Source organism: Protopterus annectens, chromosome 11.part0 (genome assembly GCF_019279795.1).
Source record: "Protopterus annectens isolate FY-2018-M chromosome 11.part0, PAN1.0, whole genome shotgun sequence".
Classification (NCBI taxonomy): Eukaryota; Metazoa; Chordata; order Ceratodontiformes; family Protopteridae; genus Protopterus; species Protopterus annectens.
This window is the reverse complement of record NC_056745.1, coordinates 131,733,497-131,752,147: the sequence shown is the minus strand read 5'-3', so window position 1 is coordinate 131,752,147 and position 18,651 is coordinate 131,733,497. Positions and strand designations below refer to the sequence as shown.

Below are 18,651 nucleotides of genomic sequence, written 5' to 3'. Positions count from 1 at the left end.
CACCTCTTGTCTGGCTTGTATGTCTCTAATGGACAGAGGCAGCATGTAAATGCTTGACCACTCATGATCTTGCTTGCATATGTCTCTAGAATCTAGTGCACCAGCAAAACGTGGTGCATATATTTGGGAAGCATGGTTAGGCTTGTAAAGGCTCTTGCTGCTGCTAGTCTAGTATATTCCTATGAACCCATTTACCTATGAAGGATTACAAAACTTGAGGCCCTCCTGCAACTCAAACAAATTCATATTTGTGTAGTTATTGAGACACAATTTCAGTGCAATGAGAGCATTCCCTGTTTACCAGAGTTTAGTGTCTGTCATGCTTGCAACCACTTTGGTAACTGGTGGTGGGGTGTCTATAATTTTTAGAAATGTCATTACTTCACATCAAATTACCCACAATTCTGACTTGGAGCTCCTGGAGATTTATATCACCTTTAACAAATGCAAGTATTCCTTCATTTCATGACAGTCGAAGATCACAAATTACCAAAACACTGTTGATGCATTCTGTTATCAAACCCATTACCTTCTAACTAAGGGACTAGTTACCCAAGCATTGACTGGTACACCTACAGCTCTACAAATAGTTATACAAACCCATTACCTTCTAACTAAGGGACTAATTACCCAAGCGTTGACTGGTACACCTACAGCTCTACAAATAGTTATACAAACCCATTACCTTCTAACTAAGGGACTAGTTACCCAAGCGTTGACTGGTACACCTACAGCTCTACAAATAGTTATACAAACCCATTACCTTCTAACTAAGGGACTAATTACCCAAGCGTTGACTGGTACACCTACAGCTCTACAAATAGTTATACAAACCCATTACCTTCTAACTAAGGGACTAATTACCCAAGCGTTGACTGGTACACCTACAGCTCTACAAATAGTTATACAAACCCATTACCTTCTAACTAAGGGACTAATTACCCAAGCGTTGAATGGTACACCTACAGCTCTACAAATAGTTATACAAACCCATTACCTTCTAACTAAGGGACTAATTACCCAAGCGTTGACTGGTACACCTACAGCTCTACAAATAGTTATACAAACCCATTACCTTCTAACTAAGGGACTAATTACCCAAGCGTTGACTGGTACACCTACAGCTCTACAAATAGTTATACAAACCCATTACCTTCTAACTAAGGGACTAATTACCCAAGCGTTGACTGGTACACCTACAGCTCTACAAATAGTTATACAAACCCATTACCTTCTAACTAAGGGACTAGTTACCCAAGCGTTGACTGGTACACCTACAGCTCTACAAATAGTTATACAAACCCATTACCTTCTAACTAAGGGACTAATTACCCAAGCGTTGACTGGTACACCTACAGCTCTACAAATAGTTATACAAACCCATTACCTTCTAACTAAGGGACTAGTTACCCAAGCGTTGACTGGTACACCTACAGCTCTACAAATAGTTATACAAACCCATTACCTTCTAACTAAAGGACTAATTACCCAAGCATTGACTGGTACACCTACAGCTCTACAAATAGTTATACAAACCCATTACCTTCTAACTAAGGGACTAATTACCCAAGCGTTGACTGGTACACCTACAGCTCTACAAATAGTTATACAAACCCATTACCTTCTAACTAAGGGACTAATTACCCAAGCATTGACTGGTACACCTACAGCTCTACAAATAGTTATACAAACCCATTACCTTCTAACTAAGGGACTAATTACCCAAGCGTTGACTGGTACACCTACAGCTCTACAAATAGTTATACAAACCCATTACCTTCTAACTAAGGGACTAATTACCCAAGCGTTGACTGGTACACCTACAGCTCTACAAATAGTTATACCAACCCATTACCTTCTAACTAAGGGACTAATTACCCAAGCGTTGACTGGTACACCTACAGCTCTACAAATAGTTATACAAACCCATTACCTTCTAACTAAGGGACTAATTACCCAAGCGTTGACTGGTACACCTACAGCTCTACAAATAGTTATACAAACCCATTACCTTCTAACTAAGGGACTAATTACCCAAGCGTTGACTGGTACACCTACAGCTCTACAAATAGTTATACAAACCCATTACCTTCTAACTAAGGGACTAGTTACCCAAGCGTTGACTGGTACACCTACAGCTCTACAAATAGTTATACAAACCCATTACCTTCTAACTAAGGGACTAATTACCCAAGCGTTGACTGGTACACCTACAGCTCTACAAATAGTTATACAAACCCATTACCTTCTAACTAAGGGACTAGTTACCCAAGCGTTGACTGGTACACCTACAGCTCTACAAATAGTTATACAAACCCATTACCTTCTAACTAAGGGACTAATTACCCAAGCATTGACTGGTACACCTACAGCTCTACAAATAGTTATACAAACCCATTACCTTCTAACTAAGGGACTAATTACCCAAGCGTTGACTGGTACACCTACAGCTCTACAAATAGTTATACAAACCCATTACCTTCTAACTAAGGGACTAATTACCCAAGCATTGACTGGTACACCTACAGCTCTACAAATAGTTATACAAACCCATTACCTTCTAACTAAGGGACTAATTACCCAAGCGTTGACTGGTACACCTACAGCTCTACAAATAGTTATACAAACCCATTACCTTCTAACTAAGGGACTAATTACCCAAGCATTGACTGGTACACCTACAGCTCTACAAATAGTTATACAAACCCATTACCTTCTAACTAAGGGACTAATTACCCAAGCGTTGACTGGTACACCTACAGCTCTACAAATAGTTATACAAACCCATTACCTTCTAACTAAGGGACTAATTACCCAAGCGTTGACTGGTACACCTACAGCTCTACAAATAGTTATACAAACCCATTACCTTCTAACTAAGGGACTAGTTACCCAAGCGTTGACTGGTACACCTACAGCTCTACAAATAGTTATACAAACCCATTACCTTCTAACTAAGGGACTAATTACCCAAGCATTGACTGGTACACCTACAGCTCTACAAATAGTTATACAAACCCATTACCTTCTAACTAAGGGACTAATTACCCAAGCGTTGACTGGTACACCTACAGCTCTACAAATAGTTATACAAACCCATTACCTTCTAACTAAGGGACTAATTACCCAAGCGTTGACTGGTACACCTACAGCTCTACAAATAGTTATACAAACCCATTACCTTCTAACTAAGGGACTAGTTACCCAAGCGTTGACTGGTACACCTACAGCTCTACAAATAGTTATACAAACCCATTACCTTCTAACTAAGGGACTAGTTACCCAAGCGTTGACTGGTACACCTACAGCTCTACAAATAGTTATACAAACCCATTACCTTCTAACTAAGGGACTAATTACCCAAGCGTTGACTGGTACACCTACAGCTCTACAAATAGTTATACAAACCCATTACCTTCTAACTAAGGGACTAATTACCCAAGCATTGACTGGTACACCTACAGCTCTACAAATAGTTATACAAACCCATTACCTTCTAACTAAGGGACTAATTACCCAAGCGTTGACTGGTACACCTACAGCTCTACAAATAGTTATACAAACCCATTACCTTCTAACTAAGGGACTAATTACCCAAGCGTTGACTGGTACACCTACAGCTCTACAAATAGTTATACAAACCCATTACCTTCTAACTAAGGGACTAGTTACCCAAGCGTTGACTGGTACACCTACAGCTCTACAAATAGTTATACAAACCCATTACCTTCTAACTAAGGGACTAATTACCCAAGCATTGACTGGTACACCTACAGCTCTACAAATAGTTATACAAACCCATTACCTTCTAACTAAGGGACTAATTACCCAAGCGTTGACTGGTACACCTACAGCTCTACAAATAGTTATACAAACCCATTACCTTCTAACTAAGGGACTAATTACCCAAGCGTTGACTGGTACCTACAGCTCTACAAATAGTTATACAAACCCATTACCTTCTAACTAAGGGACTAATTACCCAAGCGTTGACTGGTACACCTACAGCTCTACAAATAGTTATACAAACCCATTACCTTCTAACTAAGGGACTAATTACCCAAGCATTGACTGGTACACCTACAGCTCTACAAATAGTTATACAAACCCATTACCTTCTAACTAAGGGACTAATTACCCAAGCGTTGACTGGTACACCTACAGCTCTACAAATAGTTATACAAACCCATTACCTTCTAACTAAGGGACTAATTACCCAAGCGTTGACTGGTACACCTACAGCTCTACAAATAGTTATACAAACCCATTACCTTCTAACTAAGGGACTAATTACCCAAGCGTTGACTGGTACACCTACAGCTCTACAAATAGTTATACAAACCCATTACCTTCTAACTAAGGGACTAATTACCCAAGCGTTGACTGGTACACCTACAGCTCTACAAATAGTTATACAAACCCATTACCTTCTAACTAAGGGACTAATTACCCAAGCGTTGACTGGTACACCTACAGCTCTACAAATAGTTATACAAACCCATTACCTTCTAACTAAGGGACTAATTACCCAAGCATTGACTGGTACACCTACAGCTCTACAAATAGTTATACAAACCCATTACCTTCTAACTAAGGGACTAATTACCCAAGCGATGACAGGTACACCTACAGCTCTACAAATAGTTATACAAACCCATTACCTTCTAACTAAGGGACTAATTACCCAAGCGTTGACTGGTACACCTACAGCTCTACAAATAGTTATACAAACCCATTACCTTCTAACTAAGGGACTAATTACCCAAGCGTTGACTGGTACACCTACAGCTCTACAAATAGTTATACAAACCCATTACCTTCTAACTAAGGGACTAATTACCCAAGCGTTGACTGGTACACCTACAGCTCTACAAATAGTTATACAAACCCATTACCTTCTAACTAAGGGACTAATTACCCAAGCGTTGACTGGTACACCTACAGCTCTACAAATAGTTATACAAACCCATTACCTTCTAACTAAGGGACTAATTACCCAAGCGTTGACTGGTACACCTACAGCTCTACAAATAGTTATACAAACCCATTACCTTCTAACTAAGGGACTAGTTACCCAAGCGTTGACTGGTACACCTACAGCTCTACAAATAGTTATACAAACCCATTACCTTCTAACTAAGGGACTAATTACCCAAGCGTTGACTGGTACACCTACAGCTCTACAAATAGTTATACAAACCCATTACCTTCTAACTAAGGGACTAATTACCCAAGCGTTGACTGGTACACCTACAGCTCTACAAATAGTTATACAAACCCATTACCTTCTAACTAAGGGACTAGTTACCCAAGCATTGACTGGTACACCTACAGCTCTACAAATAGTTATACAAACCCATTACCTTCTAACTAAGGGACTAGTTACCCAAGCGTTGACTGGTACACCTACAGCTCTACAAATAGTTATACAAACCCATTACCTTCTAACTAAGGGACTAATTACCCAAGCGTTGACTGGTACACCTACAGCTCTACAAATAGTTATACAAACCCATTACCTTCTAACTAAGGGACTAATTACCCAAGCATTGACTGGTACACCTACAGCTCTACAAATAGTTATACAAACCCATTACCTTCTAACTAAGGGACTAATTACCCAAGCGTTGACTGGTACACCTACAGCTCTACAAATAGTTATACAAACCCATTACCTTCTAACTAAGGGACTAATTACCCAAGCGTTGACTGGTACACCTACAGCTCTACAAATAGTTATACAAACCCATTACCTTCTAACTAAGGGACTAATTACCCAAGCGTTGACTGGTACACCTACAGCTCTACAAATAGTTATACAAACCCATTACCTTCTAACTAAGGGACTAATTACCCAAGCGTTGACTGGTACACCTACAGCTCTACAAATAGTTATACTCCGTGAGACCTACACTTCACTAGTACTAATGCAGTGGACCAAAGTGTAAAACTACCCACCAGAGGCTCTGATATTCTTGAACTTGCCCTTACCTACCCCCTGCCTGCACCCCACCTTACATCTCCTCATTTCTGGTTAATATGACCACATCTCAGTCATCATCTGTCATGCCTAGAGGCACCATCCCAACACCGAATGAGACCATCTTTAGGGACTTCTCAAAGGCAAACCTACTTCACCTTGTAGAAGACATGTTTGAAATTCCCAACAATCCCGTGCAAAGACCCATCTGAGAGTGTTGCCATGTTCACCTCTGATTTGTACCAGCACCAGAACAGTTGCATAGAAAAGTCAGTAACCATTTGCCCTAAATATAATGGTAAGTTCTGGAATAAGCCTCTGTGGTAGAACTCCCATATTAATACGGTGTACAAGAAACGAAGGAACCTAATGAAAAGTTACAATAACTACACATCTCCCTACCTCAAGATTGCAGTGAAACATGTCAGCAAGGAACTTAAAAATGCTATTAGAAAATGTAAAGCATTACATAGGAAACTACAAAGTTTTCTTCAGTTATGTCAGAAAATTAAGGAATAGTGTCTAACTATGCATTGAGCTCATCCATAACAGTATCGCACATTCTGCCCCAAGGCTATACCTAGTATATTAGCAGACAGTTAGTGCCCTCTCCTACCCACATTGTTGCACCCAATAACCCTGAGAATTTAGCTTCCCCTTAAATCAATTTGGAACAAATCTTAGAATCCCCATCATAAGTTAAAAATAACACTTCCATGGGAACAGACAACATAACTAGCCTGCATTCTCATCAGTGCCAGGTATAAACTGTTTGAGCCTCCACTTCTAATGTTCAGCCTCAGCCTATTTGCAGAGTTTGTTCCTGATGCCTGGAGAACAGCCACTGTGACTCCCCTACACAACGGTCATCCTTCTGCAGACCTGGGTAATTAACTTAGCAGCTTTATAGGCAAAGCCAAGGAACATATTATAGCAAAAATCATTTATGCAGTCATAGGCAACCTAACTGATCTAGTTGAAAATCAGTTTGGTTTTGTGAAGGGCAGGTCCTATCTCTAACATAGTAAGCTTCATTGAAAAGGTCATAGGGGCTGTGGACAGTGGTCATTCTGTCCACACTGCTTATCTTGACCTGACCAAGACTTTTGACACTATTCCTCCATGCTGGTATTATTGAAAATGTTAGACAAGTTTAATGTAAATCTTTACATTGTTTCCTGGATTGAATGTTGGTTATCCAGTAGATTGCAAGCTGTGAAAGTTGCTGGATCCCTTTCTGAAAGTAAAATTGTAACTGTTGAGGTGCCGCAGGGATCAGTTCTAGGCCCTCTTCTCCTCCTTGTCTTCATCAACCCCCAGTTTCCTATTTTCTACATGGGGTTGGGGTGTTGTGTCACCTGTCACTATCTCTCTGTCTCGATTCAGTGGCACTCTTCTGCCTTCTTCGACAGTCATGCCTGGTTGTCATGGGTCTTCTCTCACACAATCCAGCCATCTCTTTGCTGAACACCCTTGTTTCCTCTTGCCTTGTTCCTGCCTGTCCCATATCATCTTCACCAGATTGTTTTCAGCTTTCCTGCACTTGTGCCCTACCCCCTTAATCTGTTCTCTTTGATCCTCTCAGCAATAGAAGCTTCTTGGGCCTCTGCTCTGATGTTGTCATTTCTTCATCTGTCCTGCAGTGTGCATCCTACTACCCATCTAATGCACTTCATCTTCATCACCTCTAGCTTCCTCAGCTGCACTGCCTTTATTGCCCAGGGTTCTGTACCATACAGTAGTACTGGTCATACCATTGTTTTGAGCACCTTATTTTTCAGCTTTTTTGGCATTCTTCTGTCACACACTACCCCTGACATTCTGTGCCCGTTGGCTGCAGCCCCTCTGATTGTACCTTTGACCTGCTCATACCCCCTCCCAGATAGATACTTGAATCTGTCACTATTTTCCTTCTATCTCAGTTCCCAGCTTCTTCTGATTTACCCCATTTGCAGACATTATAACTATTTTATTTGTACTCCGTTTCATCTTCTGATTTACCCCATTTGCAGACATTATAACTATTTTATTTGTACTCCGTTTCATCTTCTGATTTACCCCATTTGCAGACATTATAACTATTTATTTGTACTCTGTTTCATCTTCTGATTTACCTCATTTGCAGACATTATAACTATTTATTTGTACTCCGTTTCATCTTCTGATTTACCCCATTTGCAGACATTATAACTATTTTATTTGTACTCCGTTTCATCTTCTGATTTACCCCATTTGCAGACATTATAACTATTTTATTTGTACTCCGTTTCATCCTGTGTGCCTTTAGTTTGCATTACAGTTCCCTATTCTTTCCTGAGGTTCTTGAGTCTGCCTGTAATGTCACATTATCTGCATAAAACAACTTTATTGATCTGTCTCCACTAACCTGTTTGCTCATGTATCTCATTACCACTAAAAACAGCAGGGGGCATGGGGCCGAACCTAGATGGACACCCAGTCCCACTGGGAACCCCTCTGTGAGACTGAACACTGTTCACACTTGAGTCATTGGGTTCCTGTACATATCCTACAGTAATTCTATCAATGTTTCTGGGACTTTGAACCACTGCAGGGCTGTCCAAATCATCTTTCTTGGGACCTTGTCATATGCTTTCTCCAAGCGTAAGAATGTCCAGTTGGATTCTTTCTTCATATTTAGCTTCTTCTCTACTGTCTGCCTCTCTCTCTGCAAACATCAGGGTAGTTGTGCTGCATCCTGTTCTGAATGCAAACTGCTCATCTCCCATCTTACTTTCTACTATGTGTATTCTTTTATTAATCACCCTCTTTAGAACTATCATGTGGTGTGAAACTGTAGCCCCCTTGTGTTTTGGCATTTATTTTGCAAACATCCAAGTTAATATCCCAGAAGTGTGGTTGATCAAGTTTGCTGATGACTGCAAATTGAGCACTGTTATCTGCTCATTCAATGATACTAAACAGCTCCAGCCAGGCAGGGCTGGAATATGTCCATACATATTGTATCAAAAATGGTCTCAAACTAAATGAAAAAAGTGCAGTTTAGTAGCATTTAGCAAAAAAAGTTGCTTCCCCTTCATATATATTAAATAGTATTCATCTTCAGACAGGTACACTCATAAGAGACCTAAGTATTTATTTGGATAACTCTCATTCAGTCGTCATGTTTACACCATAGTCAAGAAATCTTTCTGTGTGGCCCAGTTGATTTCCAATAGAATATCTTCAAGATCCAAAGAAGTTATCCTACCACTGGGTTCTTCTCTTATCAGACCCATCATTGAATACAATGCTCCCTTTAATATTTACAAATTCAAGCATATCGCTCAACTGGAAAAGCCTCAGCTCTTTCATTTTCTAGGTTAGAAATGTTTTAAATCCTTTAGCTACCACGGTAGATTAGCACTTCTCTCCTCATACTCTGTAGCCTACAGCTTGCTTTGAAGTGACCTGTGTCTTGCTTTTCAAGACATGAAATGCCCAGTCCTATTTGAATTTCTATTTCTTTGCAAAACCAGTGGCTCTACAGACGCCCTGCACTAAGAATCTAAATGTACACGAAGAAATAGATGAGACTCACTGGAGAGAGAGGTCCCTAACTCGGCATGTTCCTATCCTAGCCTATGGAATGAGTTACTACTACAGGTCAAGCAGAGTTACTACAGGTCAAGCAGAGTTACTACAGGTCAAACAGAGTATTACTTTGGCACCAGTTATCATGTACAGCCCTACTAAATTTGGCAGGTGAGCACTGTTAAGGGCTTGAAAAAGGTCTGCTTAAATGTGTATGTCATCTCATGGTCCCTGTGATTGCTTGTCTAGTATGTCCTTAAATTACTAAGTGATAAAGCAGCAACAGAAGGGAATCATTATAGCAGTACAGTCCATCACTGACTTTATCCAGTCCACCCTGCTGCTGCAACTTCCTAAACACAACACAACACACGCACACATGCGCACACACGCGCACACACACAAACGAACACACACACACACACACACACACACACACACACACGCACACACACACACACACACACACACACACACACACACACACACACACACACACACACACACACACAGCATGCACGCACGCAAACAGCCATAGCTGTTTAAACAGAATGGAGTATTGGCTAAATCAAATGTGTTCTGTTACTCACATTATTTTAATATTTCAGTCTTTAAAATCAAAAAGCATGATTATTTGCACGTCCCTTTCATGCAGACTAGGCAATACAACACACTAGGTTAATCAAATTCCTGCAAACTATAAAGTGATGAATCTGTAAATGAACTTTATAACCTGCATTCATTTATCTTTTCACTGTAAACAAGTCCCATAACATAAATGCTTCATTTTCACGTGAAAAAAGGTACATTTTCTTACTGATATTGTTTGGCTATGATCACTGTTTGTCCATGTAGTTTCACATTCTGTTTCACTGTGTTTGTAAAGTTTTTCCCTCTTTGTAATTTGCATATGTACTTTTTCTGTCCTTCGATAAGGTTGCTTCTAATCCATATTGTTATGATCTTTGTTCTTGTAGGTCCGGGTTTTTACCTACCTCATTGGAAGAGAAGTAACATTTGCAGAAAGTGTCAAATCAATTGCTTGTGACAACAAAGGTAAGGATTCATTTGTTAAGTTCTGTAACTACATATGTGAGTGCAAGAGCGCTGTTATGCTTTTAAATGCCTGGCAGAGGGAATTTCTAACTCTTCAAGTGTTATTAATTGGATGTTACCTATAGCAGCTCTGGCAGAAATATTCTACAACAATGTGTTTTCACCAAAAGAAACCCCCAAGCTTCCACCCCATTACACTACTCTTTCCCTGGAAGACCACTGTGATGGTATCACATCTTTCTCTAAAAATATAAATGCCTCCCTCCAAAAAAAGATGCACAAGTGGGCATGAACGCACGCGTGCACACACACACACACACACACACACACACACACACACACACACACACACACACACACTCTGTATAAACATCCTAGGAAATTCCATGATTTCATAATCAACAATTAGTAATCCTTGCTGCTAGTGTTACATTAGGACTGGATGCCAGTCTTCACACAGACTCATTTCAGTATTACCCTGAAATGCTATTTTAAACTTTACGTTTTACAAGAAGTCCTTTTTAAACCGGGAGGTTAGAACAATGTCATATTCATGTAGTATTCTCCAAGTATATTGTGAAGCAAAGGAACAAAACTTGATCCAGCTAGGAAAGAAGCAGCATGCGTGATGACTGATCCTTATACGCTAAACAGGACCAAAACCGTCAGAGTAGATACTATAAAAGGAGGTAGGCAGCCTTTCTTACTGCTCATGTGCTTTCTCCCCCACTTTTTTTTTTGCTTGGCCATCAGGTGCCCCAGAGAGCCTTTCCTTGTTTACTGGGTCTACTTAACCCAACAAACCTCTCCCAGACTTTCTCCGATCCATGTTTGGGACTGAGGCTCTTTGGGACATGATACTTACAAGGAGGATTTCTTTCTGCCTCCACATGTGCTGTCTTGGGACAGTTGTGCAGTGAACATGCTGGCATATTGACTCACATCTGCAATGAATTATCAAATGCCCTACCACCATATAGACAGCCTCAATCCATATGTCACTGGCCTCCACTGGAGATCAGCCACAAGATGAACTCATGTGCACCCCCACCTCCAGGATGGACATTCCCATCCTCATTTTCCTGTGCTTCACATGCTTTAGCCATTAATTAAATCGAGATCACCTTGGCTGTAGTCAAGGCTTTATCCCTTAGAACCATGGCAGAGACATTATGTATATATTATCTGGAGAAAACTTGTCTCACACTTACAGAATTAACGATAGGTAAGCCTAAATCGGTACAAAACCGCTTTATTTGAAATGAGCACATGCAACTGCTCTGTTTGATTTGCTTGCCATACACCATCCTAACTTCACATCCACCATAACTTCTAATGCACTCATTTGCCAAATATCATTTCCATTGATTCTGCACTAGACATCATCTTGGAAAAGACTTCTACTCAATCTCATGAACCTTCTGCTTAGGAAACTTCCTGTGCATGGCAGCCTTCATAGAGATGGCCTCTGTCTTTGTGTTAGGTCACGTATCATGTTTATCTGTATGTTCCCTCGCATACCTTCAAGGTTTAAATTGAACATGGGATTTCCCTTCATTTATGGAAAGAGGCCACTATTATTCCTCTCTCCAAATCTGGGCTGTTCCTTCATCTCCACTATCAGGCCTGTTTCTCCTCTCTCCTCTTCTTAATTTGCTAAACTACCAGAAGCAGCAGTACTGGGAGTGGAACATCACCATGATCACCCCTCCCCCCCAAAAAATGTGGGTTTCTTTGTTAAAGAACAGCAAGGCTTACATCCAGGCCATGGTGTTATGACACCTTGGCTTTTTTGACAAGCACCATCTATAATACCCTACATAGTGAGAGCCTGAGATAAGCTTTGTCTGCTGATTTCATAAAAGCCTTTGATTCAGTGTATTACAACTTGTTCCCCACATTGTTACCTACAGATTGTCACTCGTCTGGTCAGCATAAAACAGACGAGCATTCGTGGGTTCTGTTCAAGCAGTTTTTATTACACATCATAAATGAGGCTTTGTAACTTAAACTTAAACTTATAAACAGACTGACTACCACTCTCTGGCTGTTCTCTGAAAATGGCACTGCTGCCTGCACATGCTCTGTATTTATAAGCATGTGCTACATCTGGAAATGCTTCTTAAAGGTACATACACACACACTGATCTACATCCTCCCTCTTTGAGAAATAGTCCATATATGAAATCACAGTATTCAATGACGTGCAATTTACAGAAATTATCCTTTGACATGCAGTTATACAGAACTAGTTATTTGACATACAATCATACAAAATCAGACACACATAAAATAATTCTATCCAAGTCGCTATGTATTTTACACTAGGTCTGGAAATACGACCTGATCATGTAACATAAAAGTCAAAATTGGATCTAGCAATGGGGGCTGTCTTCAAGGAATTTTCAACTTTGGGGGCATCTGGGACATCATCAGGAATGGGAATGGATACTGAGACATGTTCTTCGGTATGAACATTGTCAGGGTTGCTCTAAGATCTAGAGTCTGTATCACAGGTACGATGCTGTGATATTTTTGATATAGGAAGATGTCTGCAGTTTCTCCTGTACTCTGTATCCTCAGATTCCTCTAAGTAGGATCTTGGCTCAGTACATATACCCCCCACTTGACCAGCTCAATCAAATCCTTTTGCTGTTTGCATCCTCAGTCTCTCCTTCTTTTAACGGATGAAGAAATCTGCTCATTTTATCATAGCTGGACTTCTGAGAACACTTCTTTAAAAGTTGGGTTTGATTGCTCTGTTATTTGTGGCATTAGGCACCAACAAAGTAGAACTGATAGGCAAGGGGGTTCTGGTTTGCCTAGACAGAAGTCTGTGAGCAGGTGAGCCAAGTTGGTTGTCACAGGGTGTATTTCTGAGATTAAGTAAATTCAATAAGATATCAGTATCGTCACACTTTGACCTCTCTGACGCTTTGCACTCTGTACTGCATGTTCAGCAAGGCCATTTGACTGAGGATATTCAGGACTGCTAGTAACATGGATAAAGTCCCACTCTTTAGCAAATCTCTGAAACAACAACTGAGAACCATTGTCCAAAATAACTTTGTGTGGACTACCATGGACTGAGAAATGATGTTTCATCTTAGTAATAACAGCACTGGATGTTAGATTAAGTAGTAAATCGATCTCAAACCAGTTCGAATAAGAGTCTACCAACACTAAGTAATGTTGACTGTTCCACTCAAATATGTCAGTTGCTACTGTTGACCAAAGTAGTTCAGCAATCTGGCTTAGCTGAGGTGGCTGTTTTTGCTAATGCAGCTTAGTACTGTTGCACACTGAACAAGACAAAAGCACTTTATCAATGTCTTTTGCTAGAGAAGGCCAACATACTAGTCCTCTCACCATTCCTTTGGTAGAATCAGACCCTGGATGGCCATGATGTCAAATCTGAATGTATTCATGTTGTAATGAAGTAGGAACAACTTTTGGACCTTTGAAAATGATACCATCTTCCATCAGCATCTCATCTTTGTATGAAAAGTAAGGTTATACTTCTGGTGGTACCATAGGCGCCGGAAGCTGTTGAAGACTTGGGGGGAGGGGGGGGTCAGAGGGTGAGAGGGGCACTTCATGATCTAAAAAGGGCAATTTTTTATAACTATTTACTACCACAACATAGGTTCACCTGGAGGACATTTTAAGCTTAGCCAATTCCCTTTTGGTGCTTGAATTAACATTTTCTGATTGGTCTTACCTATCCCATGGCTGAAAATTGTATATTAGCCCTAGTGAGAATAAATGTGATCATACTATAGATAATTTGAGGGGACCCATGTAAGGGATGCAGCATTTAGGAGCTGCCTTTATCCATTACTGGCATGAGGGGCAATCTTGGAGTACATTTTCTATTACCCATCCTTAGATCCAAGTTGCATTTGAATATGGACAGATGAGCCTTGTTTTATTTTTATTTTTATTGATAGTCTGTTCTGGAACAGTGGTAGTCTCTGCAATATATATCTGTCTCTCCACAACATTCAGTTTAGATACCTGGACTGAGTATTTCTGATGCCATTTGACTTGCTGATGTTGAATAGGTCTATCTGTATTAGGTTGGAGGATGCCTTGTATGCCAGACGTGTCACCTCTAAGCACTCTGTAGGATATTGAGTATAGTAATACATTTTTGAGATGGTCCATGCAAGACCTGTTGTTTAGGACTTGTATCCTTTTAGTAAGGTATCTCTGTGGGTATTCTAATTGTTGCATGGGTCTGGACAGATGCATTCCAAAGTGGGCATTATACAAAATGATTAACCTAATGACAGCTATGTAAAGGGTGACAACAACATCTCTAGATCTAGTCACAATCAATTTGTTTATAAGCTGTGCAATATAGAAAGGCTTTCTTATATCTCTGGGCACATGTTGGTCAAAAGTTAGGTCACTGTACACTCAAGTCCCCAAATGCCAAACAACTGGGTCAGTTCTCAGAGGGCATTGGTCATGATTTTGGCACCAGTTATTATCAGGGACAAACCTTCCTACATGATGGTTAAGTCATTTGGGGATTCAATAACTGCTCCTAGCTTGTAGTAATCTCAAACTGAGCCAGCCAAAGCCCTTTAGTATTTCCTTTTACGTTTGAGATGTATATGCCAAACAGAAAATGTCTCAGCATCGAACCCTGGGGGACTCCATTGGTGACTGGTCTCTTCCCCTATTTTGATCTCCTGCATCCTGTGAGTAAGTTGGCAATCAAGCTAGTGATGCAAGTGTTTGCTCCTACATTATTCATCTTTTGTACTCCATCTGCGTAGGGGATTGTGTCAAAAGGCTTGGCCAGGTCAATTTAATGTGATGTGAACTGTGTTACTTTCATCTATTGCTTTGGTAACAAGACTAAAGTTTACAATTCACCCATGATTGTAAGCCTTTCACACTTTCCTCTGAGCTGTTTTTAAATACATTTGTAGGGCCATGCATACATGTATGCATTCTTTGGTTCACTTTCCTGATTGTATTAAATTATATTCCTTGTATTATACAGCACCAGTTGTTAGAATGTGTTTTAAATTTGTAGCTTTGAACAGTCTTCTAGAAGCAATGAAACAAAATGTATGAACCAATAATGACAAAACTACCCATTTCAGAAAATTTCAACCATAAAAGGCCACTCAACGTCTGTCATTATAATCCACCAATATCAGTAAATATGCAAAATCTCTGCAGAAGTAAGTCATCTAAATAATTCCACATTAGAGGGATCTGTAACTAATGAAGAGGTTGCTGCTAGAATACAACTTTATATTTCATTGTTTCATCTACAAATAAAGTGGCTGTTGCCCTTGAAGAAGAAATTGCTTATGTTAAATTAAAAATGCTAAACTAGTAATATTACAATAGGGAATGGATGGTAAACTGATAACATGTTCATAGTTACTGGGTAACTCCTCCAAAGGAGGACATTCACAAGACTGCAGGATCCACTCTCTTTAAATTAAAACATAGTACAGTATCAGTGATCCATCTGCATACTGTGGGAGTAGAACCAATAGCCTTCTGCATCAAAAGTAAGGATACTACCTGTTGTGCTACTAACAATGCAAACAGACTTTGAATAAGCAGCACTAAACCTCTCTTCCCCTGAAACTCTTATCTCCTTGTAAATTTTTTATTTATTTAACATTTGTTTACTGGGAAAGTCTGAGTTGGAACAAAGGCAATTCACCGCAGAGGCCCAGGGAGAAATGTTCCCGATGCATATATTTCCTATCATGGGAGGAAACTCACACAGACATGGGGAGGACATACAGACTCCACACAGAAGGCACCCCAGCTAAGAATCAAACCAGAGAACCTCTTGCTGTGAGGCAACAACACTACCACTGCACCATCCAGTTAACACATCTAAATTTCACAAACCTCTCAATTTCACAGCAGAAGAAATGTGGAAAAGGACAAAATTTATTTGGAGGGCAAAGGCCCAAAACTAGGGACACATCTTAAATATTACTTGTATAATCTTATAAAGTTTCTGAAATAGTGTTTTGTGTAACCATGTGTTTCCAAAAAAGAAAGGAAGACTGAAACTTAAAGGGCTATCATTATTTAGTGAATTCCGTTCTCATTGATTTGCCACAAAACCACAAATTTTAAGGGGATGCATAGATAAAACATGCCCACAGCTTCTTAATGCATAGATAAAACACACACACACACACACACACACACACACACACACACACACACACACACACACACACACGCAGAGCTTCTAAATGCATAAATAAAACACACACACACAGCTTCTTAATGCATAAATAAAACACACACACAGCTTCTTAATGCATAAATAAAACACACGTGCACACACACACACACACACACACACACACACACACACACACACACACACACACACACACACACACACACACACACACACACACAGCTTCGTAATGCATAAATAAACCACACACACAGCTTCGTAATGCATAAATAAAACACACACACATGCAGCTTCTTAATGCATAAATAAAAAACACACGCAGCTTCTTAATGCATAAATAAAACACACGCACACAGTTCTATAGATATAAAACACACACACACAGCTTCTTAATGGATAGATAAAACACACACACACACAGCTTCTTAATGCATAAATAAAACACCCACATAGCATCTTAATGCATAAATAAAACACACACACACACACACACACACACACACACACACACACACACACACACACACACACACACACACACACAGAGCACCAGCTACTTAAATAAGTACATACACACACATATACACACACACACACACACACACACACACACACACACACACACACACACACACACACACACACACACACACACACACTCTCTCACACACACACACACACACACACACACACACACACACACACACACACACACACACACTAGTCCTTTCCATTCATTCTGCTCAAAACAGTGCAGACAAATTAAAACATGTTTCCTACTTCTCGAGTGCAGCCATATCTCTGCAGTAGTCGGGAGGAGATCATCAGCCAAAGCCTGCTTGCAAGTACACTTTTAGATCATCAACCAAAGCATGCTCGCAAGTGCACTTTCCCCGGAGGAGATCATCAGCCACAGCCCACTCGCAGACATTGAACAGCCAGCGAGTGCGATAACTGAGAGTTCCCACTCGCAGACCATTTGAACAGCCAGCAAGCTCAATTCTGACAGGCTGGTAGCCCAGCTGGAAATATGTAAATGTGTGCATGAGAGCCCTTGAGCTCAATTCTTGCAGCTGTAAAAGTGTGGGGGGGGGCGCTCCCTCCCCATTGCACTATGGTTCTGGCACCCATGGGCAGTACACAGGATTGCTTTGATGGCCATTATACATTGATGAAGTGGTTGAGTTTTTGCAAAATTGGATCAGTCTTTGTATGATCTCTCAGCTCATCAAGTCTCATGGTAGAAAAATTATGTACTTCCATGAGATCAAAGTCAAAATTTTCTGCATCAAGCTGTTCCATGGTATTTCTGGGCGATTTGGTTAAGGTATCATCTAGATAAAGAAGTTTACCCCTTGTATATACCATTTTGAATTTGTATTTTTACAATTTGAGCATCATTCTTTGTAGTCTTGCTGGAGCAGAATGCATAGGCTTATTTAAAATAGCAACTAGAGGTTGATGGTCAGTTTCTATCTGGATTGCTCGGCCATAAATGTAATCATGGAACTTCGAACATGCAAAAACAATTGCCAAAAGTTCCTTCTCAATTTGAGCATACTGCATCTCAGTTTGAGTAAGATTTCTAGATGCATAGGCAACAGGTCTTCCCTCTTGAAGAATAACTGCACCAAGACTGAACTTTGAAGCATCACAGGAAAGAACTACTGGTTTGTGGACATCATAGTATCTTTAATGTAGGCGGGTTAGCAATTTGCTGTTTGAGGTTATTAAATGCTCTCTGGTGTTCTAACCATGACCATGCAGTATATTTGTGTGTCAGCTCTCTAACGTCAGGGATAAATTTGCCCAAATAGTTAACCATACCAAGAAAATGCTGTAGAGCTTGGAAATTGTCTGGAGC

General features: G+C 40.2%; 1 protein-coding gene across 4 annotated transcripts in view; it reads left to right on the top strand.

Moving 5' to 3' along the window:
* The window catches only part of CACNA2D4 (calcium voltage-gated channel auxiliary subunit alpha2delta 4), a 2,573,275-nt gene that overhangs the window by 545,398 nt on the left and 2,009,226 nt on the right, over window positions 1–18,651 (top strand). For all 4 annotated transcript variants that reach the window (XM_044087505.1, XM_044087506.1, XM_044087504.1 and 1 more), the window contains one exon: window positions 10,510–10,588. In XM_044087505.1, the coding sequence (XP_043943440.1) occupies window positions 10,510–10,588 (79 nt within the window). The remainder of the gene's footprint in view (window positions 1–10,509; window positions 10,589–18,651) is intronic.